Source organism: Haliaeetus albicilla, chromosome 19 (genome assembly GCF_947461875.1).
Source record: "Haliaeetus albicilla chromosome 19, bHalAlb1.1, whole genome shotgun sequence".
In the NCBI taxonomy this organism is placed as follows: domain Eukaryota; kingdom Metazoa; phylum Chordata; class Aves; order Accipitriformes; family Accipitridae; genus Haliaeetus; species Haliaeetus albicilla.
In genome coordinates this window covers 3,128,431-3,140,745 of record NC_091501.1, presented here as the reverse complement: position 1 = coordinate 3,140,745, position 12,315 = coordinate 3,128,431, and the positions used below count along the sequence as shown (strand labels likewise).

The 12,315-nt window shown below is 39.7% G+C and overlaps 1 protein-coding gene across 2 annotated transcripts in view; it reads right to left on the bottom strand.

Moving 5' to 3' along the window:
• MYH9 (myosin heavy chain 9) overlaps nucleotides 1-12,315 on the bottom strand; it is a 72,345-nt gene that overhangs the window by 25,643 nt on the left and 34,387 nt on the right. For both annotated transcript variants that reach the window (XM_069807334.1, XM_069807335.1), the window contains exons 6-12: nucleotides 8,031-8,123; nucleotides 7,272-7,335; nucleotides 6,615-6,713; nucleotides 5,596-5,739; nucleotides 3,301-3,396; nucleotides 2,095-2,213; nucleotides 818-970 (exon numbers count right to left, since the gene is read on the bottom strand). In XM_069807334.1, coding sequence (XP_069663435.1) covers nucleotides 818-970; nucleotides 2,095-2,213; nucleotides 3,301-3,396; nucleotides 5,596-5,739; nucleotides 6,615-6,713; nucleotides 7,272-7,335; nucleotides 8,031-8,123 — 768 coding nt within the window. The remainder of the gene's footprint in view (nucleotides 1-817; nucleotides 971-2,094; nucleotides 2,214-3,300; nucleotides 3,397-5,595; nucleotides 5,740-6,614; nucleotides 6,714-7,271; nucleotides 7,336-8,030; nucleotides 8,124-12,315) is intronic.

Here is a 12,315-nt window from a genome sequence, read left to right as displayed (position 1 = left end):
TCTTCCTCTCGAACGTTTATCTTGCACCAGTTTTTATACTCAGATTTCCCTTTGCAGACTGATTCAATTATAAAACACCCTAAGAAAATATTTTCCACGGAGCTAGAGAGGTGAACAGTACAAGCAGTTGCAGCCAGGAGCAGCAAAAGGGAAAAGCAGCAATTTCACTCCTTTTCTGCATCAAGAAGCTGCTGTTAAATCAGTTTCGCTGTATGTGAAACCACACTCTGATCCCCAGTTTTCAGGCTTCTTGCAGAAAGGAGCATGCATAGGTCAGAATTTGCTGAATCTGATTTGGTCTACCCTGTCTTTGTCTTTTTCAAAACTCATCAGCAGGAAGATGAAACCATTTCTAACAATTTTTAATGATGCTAATAGGTTTCAGTGGGTCATCACTTAAATGTTTTGGGACATAAAATTTTAAGTCCAGCGGTGATCCATAACTCTACATGACATTTTAAAAGACTTTTTTGTAGGTTAGCAAACTCTTAAGCTGTGAGCTATAAAACCTCAAGAATACCTGGAACTGTGAAATTAAAATAATTCTAATGCACATGTGAAAAAGGATGTAAGCATCAGAATATAGAGCAATGAGATAAAACATTTGCAGAATACATAAAATACTAAAGAATGAACCACTTAAGTCAGTTAATAACTTATCTGACAGTTCAAATCAGCAGAGAACTCAAATAACAAAAGCAAAATACACATCCTTTCCAAAACTATACTGTTCTTTTCCAGTTTTAAAGCCATTTCCTTCAGCGGTCTTTGCTCCATGGTAAACTGTGCTGAGTGCAGGGACTTGACATCTCCTTACCTCAAAAATCTCAAAGCCAGCAATGTCAAGGATTCCAATGAAGGACGCACCCTGTCGCTTGGTCTTATCCAATGCCTTGTTAATACGCATAACCAGCCACCGGAACATACGTTCATAAGTGGCTTTAGCCAGCGCTTCAATGGCAAAGTCAGCCTGAATAGAAAAAAGACAAAGATTAGGAGTTACATTATAATCCAAAGCAAGGCACAGATTACACTGTTTCGGCATCTAATGGCCCAACTGTAGTCTGAGATTTTTCTCTCTACCACCAAACTCATGGAATAAGGCTCATTTCAGAGGTTATTCCCGATGAAAAGTAGATGGCACAGTGATACGCCATAAACAAGTGCAAACAATGTGTCTTACTAAATTAGTGTGTCAAAGCCAAAATTCAGGATCCTGCCTGTTGGAGAAACCAATGCCTGGTATTCAAGAAAGAAAAATTATGCCCAGTCACCTCCAAAGACTATAGTAACACAGCATGTTTCACAGGCCCAAAGAAAAGCATTTAAATTCTTTTGTAATTTAGGCTTTGTGAAGCCAAATCCCTCCCTCCCATGCCACTACGCTACCTGTAATTGACGCAAAAATACTATGTATAGTAAGAAATTAAATATCAAAATGGAAAGGCAGCATTGGAAAAGCAGCCTGTGACTATTTCTAGACTTCACTCTCTTCCTAATCTTTTCCATGTTACGCGGGCATGTTTATTTACACTGAGAATAAGGATGTGTTCATAAAGAAGCCATGCAGTAAGTAAGCACAGGGGCTTTGCTCCATTCAGGAAGCCACTAGCTCCTAGGTCAGGCTTCCTTCAGAGCACAACCTGAGTCAAGAGTGTTACAAAATTTACAATTAGTTTCAAGGGTGAGCAGCAAATTCTTCCACCCTCGTAGTTGACCTACTAAAAAACGGTGCTTTCTGCATTACAGCAACTTGAAAATGTTATCCTTGAACACAGCACTGAATGAACTTACTCCCTTGGGACAGCCAGTCACCAAAATCAGGGGAGCTGCATTCTCTCTCTCTCTTTTTTTTTTTTTTTTTTTTTAAGATGAGAAAAAGTGCTACAGGGGCAGGGTGATTTCTATCTTTATACAGATCAAGTGAGCAAATACTAGAAGCAATATGTATGCTACATTATTCAAGTGTGGTTGCCATACACTGCAGTCATAAAGATGGTTATTAAATGTTACAGAAACCTCTAATACATTTGTTAGCTTTGTGGCGGCAAGATTAAAGACTAAAGTACTCGTTCATTTTTAGAGAATGCATACCTGCTCTTTGGTTTGAGCTTTCTGGACATAATCTCTCCCAACTTTGATGCGAGGAGTCAGGATACCTCTAGTGAAATCCGTCACATTGATACCCAAAAGGTGAGACACTTTCTGAGCAGCTAAAGACAGTAAGGGGAAACAACAAAGAGATTAATGTTCTTTTATTTTTCTCACAGAAAGCAACAGAAAGAAAAACATTCCTGCAACTGCCTTCCCGAGAGAGTCATAAAACAGCTTATAAAAAACGTTAAATGAAGAACAGATTGATGAGACAAAGAAAGGTATCTTCAAAATGAAAAAGTCCTGAAAAAATTCTTGCAACCCATACTACAGGTTATTGAGTTTCTCCAGAAGCCATGAGAGTAAATTCGAAGCAACATACCACTAAGTCATAACACGGAAGCTTTAGGAAGTTCATAGTCTGTAATCAATTTAAAGATGTATCAAGTAACGGATTTCTTAATCAAGCTAATTGTTCTGTCTTCATTTACTGATTAGTCTTTGAGGCAACTCTGTATTTCAGATTCAAGATCCAAAACCCAAATGGTTTACTCTCCTTCTCAAAATGCCATTTAGAGCATATTTTCCATAATAATAATAGCCCAAAATATAAACACTTAAACTGGCAACCTCTTATATTCCTGCAGTACATCTATAATGAAGGTCTAAGAGTTAAGTCTTCCAACAGATAGCCTTCCATCATGTGAAACACGGTACTTATTTACACATGTAAAAATGGGCAGTGCAATTAAAATATGTACACGTACTTTATACCCACCATGAAACTATCCATCTTACTCTTATGGTTACAAAGTCTACCTACAAAGTCAGCAGAGAACATTCCTTAAAGTCTGATAATATAGCTTTGTAGGGGCAGTTATTCCTAGCTTGGTTCAAACACACACACACACACTACATACTCCAGTAGAGTAATCCTTTTCATCTGGTCATCACATGTACTTCCCGCCTAGCCCTGTCACAAGAACAGTACCACATTCCTGCCCATGGGTGGCTGCAAACACAAGCCTGGCAAAACATGCTCCTTTGTATGAAGGCACATGACAGCTCCTTTGACAAATAATTCACCTTATAGAAAAACAGGACTCCAGCATTCCCTACATACTGTAATACATTCTTCTACTTGCAAGAACTTCCTGTAGGCTTTTTTCTGCATTTTTCTTTAGGGGAGGAAAGGAGATTGGTTACCTGTATTGTCTGGCATAGAGGCTTGGTCTGTATTACGCTCCTTTTTGAAGACTATGTTGCCAAGTTGAAGAACACCCGAGATAACCTTCAACAGACCTTTTAAAGTAATAATAATAGCTTAGTGTTAGACATCACCAAAAGCCCTGATATGACCCAGTTACCTTTCCTGACATGGTTAAGAGGCCCTTTTCAACATCCCAAGGATCTTTCTGGAATTTGGAAAAAACACCACAGGTCATTCCTCTGTATGACTCCAATTCAGGGCACAGGACTTTCCCTGTCCCTCCTATGCAAGACTACACAGCCTGGAAATTTACCCATTCTCAATATCACTACAGTAAAGTAGGAGACAAAAGTGAGAGTAATGCGCCACCCTACAACATCTATATTTTTTCATAAAACATTTGTTCTCTGTTAGAGGGCCAAAATTCACTATTTTCCTGTTAAACACAGGAAAGAGACAGTTATTAAGAATACAAACCAATTAAGAGAAGGAAGACTTTATTCCTTTAACCCTGTATCACTTTCAGCTCCCTGACCAAGGTCTGTAGTCCATACAGACATACTTTACAATGTATGAAGGGCAGCAGGATGTGGGCAAAAGTACCTGTACCATAACTATTATTAATTACATGCTGAAGTACCCCACCCATTGCTAATGATATATTCATACTCTTCGAATAGTGCATGTCACAAAAGCAGCATCAGATGCTAGGACAGGAAAGACATTTTTCAATGCCAATAGTATCAATTCAATTTTCACCTTGTATCAATCAAAGCTGATTGCATAATAGCTTCTAGTTGCCTTGAGCAAAGTAAAATGCCAGTCACTTGCAATGGGGATCTTGTACCAAATATTTTTTTGTCCCCTTATTTCTACCTGTTACAGAAACATTTGTTTTAAAACAATATCCTTTTGATAGCAGAGTGAACAAAAGGCTCTATATATGCTACAGCAGGACTAATAGAAAAGAAACATACATGTTCCTAGTGGCATGTTATGAAATTCAGTGGTTTGACAGCTGAATCTGCTGTCCTGGCACGTGGACAGACAGCTTTGATGTTGTCTCATAAACGAAGACAGTGTTTAGACTTTACATCAAAACTAAACAACCCTACCATCCAGCCAGCTACTGCATGTATTATTCTTCTAAGCCTATGAGGAACATTAATGCACTTCACACTGAACAGCAAGTGCAAAACACTAAAGCTATCTTTGCTGTAGTGGCTGGAACCAATAGCTCATCTATGTGACAGCAAAGACATGCCCTAGAGCATACATTAAAAACCCAACTCAAAAAACTGAGCATAGCAGAACATCCTGACAATAAACTAGGCTGCCAATTCTTTTATTCGGTTTAGACAAATTTCTCTTCACTTCCATGCAGCAGTTTCAGTCTCTGATGATTCAGGATATCAAAAAGTGTATTAAACTGTGGGTAACGACAGCATGGATTTACAGCAGGCTGGACTGTGAAGAGCAATAGTTAAGGCACAGGCACATATTCCCTACAGCCACAAGAGCTGCAGCCTCCAGCAGAGGAGATGGTGACCTCAAACCACCACAAATGCTTGCTTCAGTGTAGAGCAAAAACAGTCCTAGTTTTAGAAGACCTTATACACTTAGAAACTGAGATTTTGCAGAACACTGGTTCCCAACCAGCGAGACAGAACATGAATGAGACAACACAGAGCTCTGTGAATACGTATCACTGCACTTTGTGCTGGCTGCATGCAATTCGAGCTTCACTTGTCATGGTACTGTGCTCCCAGAATCAGACAATATTAATTTCTGATCAGCAGTTCAGTGTTAAGCTGGAAAGAAAGGCACTATGACCAGGCCATTCTCAAAGTACTAATCCAGCAGTGGTTGGATTAGATACTTTAAAGCCACTGCTTAGGGATAGGGGGAGCACACAAGCCACGCATTGCACAAGAGAATGAGGGGATTCTTGTATCTTGGATGTGTTATTCATAAACGGGATATGCAGCCCTCAGATTGGGAACAAAAACAGCAAGCAGAAGCATGTTTTCTTTAGCTGCTTGACTTCTAACATTAACTGTATAAACTGAAACTGTGCTGGTAGATCCTGAGGTGGGTCACTCCAAAGCCACTAAGTATATTACTTGCACACTGTTCACTTGGGGAGGGGCTGGGGAATGGACACCAGACAAAACAAAATCAACAAAAAAACCCCAAACAAACAAAAAACAAACAAACAGACAAACAAACAAACAAAGGACCCCCTCCTCTTTCATTTCCTTGCATTTTCAAGCCCTTCAGAGGGTTCATACCTATCTGCTCTTCATCTGGGATGCCCATGATCTTCATTGCCTCCATGGTCTCCTGAAACATATCTTTGTCTTGCTGACCTGGGATCGTAACATGCCCATTGGAAAGGAAGCGATATTTGTTGTAAGGCTCCAGCAGCAGATCAGCTTAGGAAAGAATTGAGAAAGAAGTTACTATGGCTTTTTCTTTTCCTTTTTTTAAATAGACAACAAGCTACCACTGAGATCAAATTTCTGACTTGCATATGCTAGCAGGTGCTGGATGAATCTGCGATTAAACTCAGTTTTACTGCAGGCTGAACATTTAATTTATTTTAGATAAAACTGGAGTTATTCTGCCTTATTTCTTTCTACTCCCTCCTCTGGACTACTCCACCAAAGCACTGTCAATCATCATTACGCCCTAAGTCTCTAAGAAGCAGAGATTAACTTGAAAGTAAATGTGCCTTTCATTTCAGACACCTCATTTGTTTCAAGTCAGGTGAAAGTTAATATATAGCTCTTGAAACAGTAGCAACTATGAGAAAAGTCCTCTCCTCCTGTCCTTCCTCCAGATCAATTTGCAGCTCTCACACAACATGGACCCTGACTACTAGGCTGAGGTATTAAAGCTAGATGCCCTAGGATCCTAGACTTCTGGAGCTGCTTATGTGCTAGCAGCTTTGCTCCATTCAGTTTAATGCTGAATACATCACAGTAGGACCATTCCTCACTAGAAGGGTTTACATCATGCAAGATGAGACTAAACATGGGACAGTGATTTAGATAACAAAGGGCGTAGAGTCATTGCTGGCAAGGAAACAAGTGCAGGAAGGAACCAGAGAAGCAAGTTTTCAGGAACTGAGAAGTGCAGGGGGAGGGCAGAGGGATGCATGAGTGTACGGAAGAAGTGGAGGAGGGTTGACCATATCTAAAAGGCAGAGCCAAGAAACTATGAAGGAACAGGTCCTAGTCTACAAGTGTTTTGGACCCTCTGTCGTTGTGATGAGGGAAACCTGTAACTACAACAAAATCATACTTACTCTTCAAATGCTCCCCTGCCCCAGATAGCAGGTAGTAAAAAATGTGGAAGGTTCTCTCCTCTTTGGCTTGACGAATTGCACGTGACTTCTCCAGCAGATCTTCAGAGAGTGAAGGCATATGGCAGGACTTACAAATCACTTCCTATTCTATGGCAGGAGAAAAAATTCCTACTACCCTATGTTATTCTCATGCCAATTAACAGGGGTATTGATTTAGCAATCATTGTCAGTCAACAACCCACTGAGCTTCTGGTCTCAGTTTTGCTAGCCTCTGAATGATGGCTATAAGAGAGACTTAACTGATAAAAACCAGAAAAACAGTTGGCATCCATCCCTACTTCCCTTGGACAGAAGTGAGAACGGCTTATGAAATTTCAAAGCTATTCATCTTATCACAGTTTATGCTTCCATTTTAGCCTCCTACGATTAGAATTCATTCATTCAGAAAGGACTCCCACCATGATCACAAAGGTCACAAAATACTATATGAAGAAACAGGAGACTACAACAGTAATCTTGCTAGCATAAATTTAAGTGCTTCCTACCACTTTCTCGACCTGACAAGTAGAAAGTCAGTTGTGAAGTGATTGCTAGGTACCATTATTGCCACCTCTCTAGTCTTTAACTTCTCCTTTTAAGTGGTTACAGAAAGGATACAGGTCTCGATATTGGCTCCAACAATGTAGCCGTTGACATCAAAGTTGATTCTGATGAACTTGCCCTAAGAGGAAGATAATAGCATTAAAATTAGTATTTATTCTATCTGGTAACAGCAGTAAACAGCAAAGGTAAACCTTCCTTTTTTAACCCAGGAAAGGAAATTCAGAACCTGTCAGGCAGGTTTTAGGCAAAACATACGGTCAACCAATAGGCAATGCCTGCTGACCACAACAGCAATTTAACAAACAAGATATCAAATGCTTTCAGACATTTCTGACATTCAGACAGCCTACAAATCAAAATTCATTATGTTTCAGCCTAGATTTCCCACAACCACAGTCCCTTCAGTTTCATGTGTTCACCCTTCACTGGTCTAGACAGTTCTACCTCCTTCAATGTTAACTTCAACCACCTTCATTTAGTTCCAGCTCTCGCTCTCCCATCTGCCTCTCAGACACTGTCCATTGCTCTCCAGAGCAAGCAAAATAAGGACCAGTATTTGCTCTCCAAACTAAAACTGACTGTAACAAACTTAAAATAAAAATCAGCACAGATGGTCCCTGTGCAGGGTCAGGTTCCTTCACTCCAGAGGCCTATCAGTTTAATTCTGGATAATTCAATTCACTGAATGAAATTCACTTCCCAGATTAATTTGAAGGAAGCCACTCACAGACAGTTGTCCTATCCCTGACAGCAATTCACCCAAAAGCAGACCAAGTCTTCCCTCTGGCACCCAGGCTGGATAGTAATACTCACAAATCTTGATGAGTTGTCATTCTTTACTGTCTTGGCATTTCCAAAGGCCTCCAGGATGGGATTAGCCTGGAGCAACTGTCTTTCCAGTTCTCCCTAGAGAGAAAACAGAAATTAATAAATAAGGTAGCAGTTCACTGCATTAACCTTGGGTCAAACCAGCGCTGAAGTTTCAATTCACACTAGCTTGGCATCTGTTGTAGAGAAGCCATATTAAACCTTAGAAGATGATCCCTTAAACCTTCAAAGGAGACTCATTAGTTATCTGGGTAAAACAGAAACAGTCACAAATATGCCTTATTCCCTTCCTCAATACAAGGGCATCTCAGTGCTGTCTTTCTGTTAACAAGAAGCCCTTCAAAGCCACTCGGCCATAACACCCCACAGACTTCCCAGGATTAAAGTGAAACACCGTACCATCCAAGATCAGGCCCTCATCCCAGAAGTGTCTTGCCATCTAGGCTGGAATAGTGAGGAATATCCTGTCTTGCTACTGCAAGACAGCCCTGAACTCTGCTAGTAGTAGGTTAAGAAGTTAGTCTGAAAAGGTCTAATGTTTTTTAAAAAAAACAAAACAAAACAAAAAGCTTGCACTAAGAGTCTGCATCTTCCAAAATACAAACAAGCAAAAACCTCCTTTGTAAGGAGGCACACAAAAAAAGAGAATTAGTGGTATCCCACAAACTGCATGATCACTTGCATTCTGCTGCTGTATTCGAACACTCCTCCCCTCAAGGAACACAAAATGCTGGAGCTGTAGAAAAAGAAAATTCAGAACTTTTATCCCTGCCAAGTACTAGACCATTGAAGCATATACACCTTTCCCTGAAGGCTCTAGATATATCCCTGGCTGTTTTTAAAAATTACTTGTCCTCTGTGCTAAAAGCATGGAGTTCTATATATTTCAAGATTACCTAAAAAGCTTCTAGAGACAGAAAATGACAGTTTAGATTAATGTTTCTCTTTTTAGCAGTTCTCAGTAAGTACTCAAGACTTCCTGTGCATAACGGATGGAAATTAAGTTTGATTCTCAAGAACTCAAATTTATGGGCAAATTATTTAAGGGTATTTCTAAAGGAAAATTGTTCCCATTCATTCTCAAAGTACATTATAAAACAGATTAGTCCTTACACAGTCTCTCTAAAAATACATGCAATTAAAAAAAAAAAAAAAAGAAAGAAAGATACATGAGAAACTGTACAAAGAACTACAAGTCTTTATTTCTTACTTCCACAACCACCTCACTTCATGCTTGCAAAGTACAAGGCCAAACAAGACCCTCAGTCCCTGTAGAACTGCACATATACAGAAGGGGCAGCTGCTGCAAACACTTTCATTCACTGTCAAGTATACATAACAAGGGGGTTAGCCCTCGGAAGGGAACCTGAGCTGGGACATCTGCTCTCTCACAGCAGAGCCAGCATGTGCCTCTGTAAGGAGAAAACCTTGAAAATAGGGTTCAGTCCTTGAAACTGTGTGGCAGTCACATTTCCCCTCCTATTCTGGCACATGTAGTGATGTTGGAACAATATTCCCTCACCCCATTCCTCCTCCCCATCCTGCAGTGAAGTCCTATGCCTTTGTGACTGCAATCTGTTACTATGCAAGTGAGTATCCCCTCCTATGCTGGCATCTCAACCAGCATTTCAACAAAGCATTTCAACTCAACTATGGAACAAGTAGGGAAGAGAAAAAAAGCCCATTTTTTCCTCTAAACAGAAGTCAGGCTTTGACATCAAATCTATTTTAATTATCTGGCTAAAAATAAAACTAAGGTCATGATTAGCTACACAAAGATCAAAAGTTTAGAGAAATCCATACTATAGACCCTCCTGTTACTTAGTACCTCAGGAAGAAAGTGTCATTAGTGTCAAGTAGGTGTTGGTAAACTGTAATTTAGAGGTGATTAGGTCTCTTGAACCACCAAGGTAGAAATATGCATAGAGAATGCCAGCTCAGGCTCACAGCAATATAAAGCTGTGGGGAAAGGAAAATGCTGAAGAGTTGGTCAAGTCAGTTAGCTCTCATGACTTGCCTTAGCACCATGATACAGTGGGAGGATCAAGTTCTCAGCATGCCATGGCAATGGTACCTAAGATTAAGTGGCTCTGATTACTGCAATGTATCCATTCCTCACTGTATGCTGTCTTTGTTTAAAAAGACAATCCCATTATCTTCAAAATTTTAAAGAAGTTTTTGGGTGGAGTTTGTTGGGTTTTTAAACCTTAAATTTTGACGGTCACCTTTCACTTGAAGGAAGAGACTTCATTATTAGCACGCAGTGGGTAATTCTGCAAAGCAAAACCAATACAACACAGAGCTCTCCGTCACAAGCTTTCTAGAAATTCTAAGGTTCCTATCATAAAGACGCTGCCAATTTTCTGACACCTGTAATTGCCATTCCTTGACCTGAAACAAATTTGTTTAATACTTGGCATGAATTTGAAGTATGTACAATATTCCTCATGAAAACAGAAGCAGAAACAGCCACTGGATCTATTAGCCTGTGGTTGGGCAGCACACACTCCTCAGCACACTCTCTCTTTCTACTGCTCTAAAGTTACACCACCAATTTAAAGCAACAAAAAACCTTGACATCTATCCTTTACTCTGAATTTTTTGCATCTCATATACTTTTTGGAATGATTTCTATGCAAGGTAGAAGTTTTGCCAGCCATTTATTCTTCAGGAAGTATGGAGAAAGGCATCTAGAAATCACAGCTAGCTTTAACAGCATGCAATTTAAAAAACTAAAAGATGGGGGAGGTTGGCTGTTTTGGTGGGATTTTTTGTTGTTTTGTTTTTTACACTTTAGGGATTTGCTTTTGTATTCTTCTCTGCAGTCATGTGAGAGATTCTCAAATAACTGAAGCCCAACAACAGTGAGTCGGATGGGGAAGGGAGAAAGACCGTTAGTAACTGAACTTTCATTACAAATATTTAAGCATTAGCCACTATTACCCATGAATTTCTGATTAGCTGCAAATAACATTCTCATCTTGAAAAACTATTACGTGATTTAAGAAGTCAGTAGAGAAGGAGAGACTAAACATGGGAAAACATCAATCTCAATTTCCATAAATACAGTTTCATCAAATGGAAAAAAGTATTTATATAATCAGATTCAGTACGCCCCAAAAGCAGCCTTAATGTGCTTAGTAGTCACACCATGCAGCTAGAAGCTATTTAGCTGAATATACTAATGCACTAGGATCGGTGGAAGGTGCCACTACCTCCAAAACAAGAGCGCTAATATTGAAGGATATGCTTTACAAATCTGTTTTTGCTCCAATACTTGGAAAAACAGGGGTTTACATCCAAAACTTCTAATAGGTGACAGACAAGAAACCTGCCTGGTAAACTAAGCACCACTGCTTTCTATATTATCATTGGTTAAGTTCCGTGCCTAGTCTTGCAGAAAAAAGGTTCTACACTATCACGTTCTACCTAAAGAAAAAAAATTTGCCCTGACCAGTATACCTGAGATCCTCAGAAAATTTAACGTATTCAACTTTATAAACCCTTATAATCTGGTTCCAAGTTTAAGATTTGTAAAGAATTGTTTCATAGAGCACTCATTACCAATTAACATTCAAAGGCTCCAGGTTTAAATCCTCTCTGGTAAGGTCAGTGCTACTGTTTAATCACAAAACTGGAGCAAAATGTGAGCTGCAGGACTTTTTGGAAGAATCAAAACTTAGGGGGAAAAAAAAAAAATAATAAACTTGGGCAAATCACCAGCCAGTCCAACTTAGGACTGTTTTATTCTCCTAGGCAGACTGCCTGTCCTGCTTTGGTGGTTGAAATTTTGCTCAAGGATAAGCAGTGGAAGAATACTTAACTCAACCCCATGATTCTATTTTCCACACTTAAAAAAAGAAAAAGAAAAAAAGAGAATGTTTCTAAATACAGCTACTGACAGACCACGGAAAAAGCCTTCATATGTCTGAAAGTTTGGCACATAGAAAGTTTTTTTTTGGTTGGATTCCAGAAGTTACTTATTACTATGTGTGCGCACACACGTGGTATGCCTGCGTGCAGAGGTGCCTTCTTATTCATATACTCTACACACATAAGACATGCCTACACATCAAGCTACTATGGGAAAACTCTTATGTAGAGATACAGTGGACACATTTGGCATCTGGCTTTCGTTATACAGCTCACCAGTGAACATTTCCAACGTGTTCAGCTCTGGCTAACAAGCTCACAGTCCTGGAACACCCTGTCTGCAGGGCAGTCTTCCCCCCAACCTTTCCCCAACCTTACCAGCCACATGTTGCTGCAG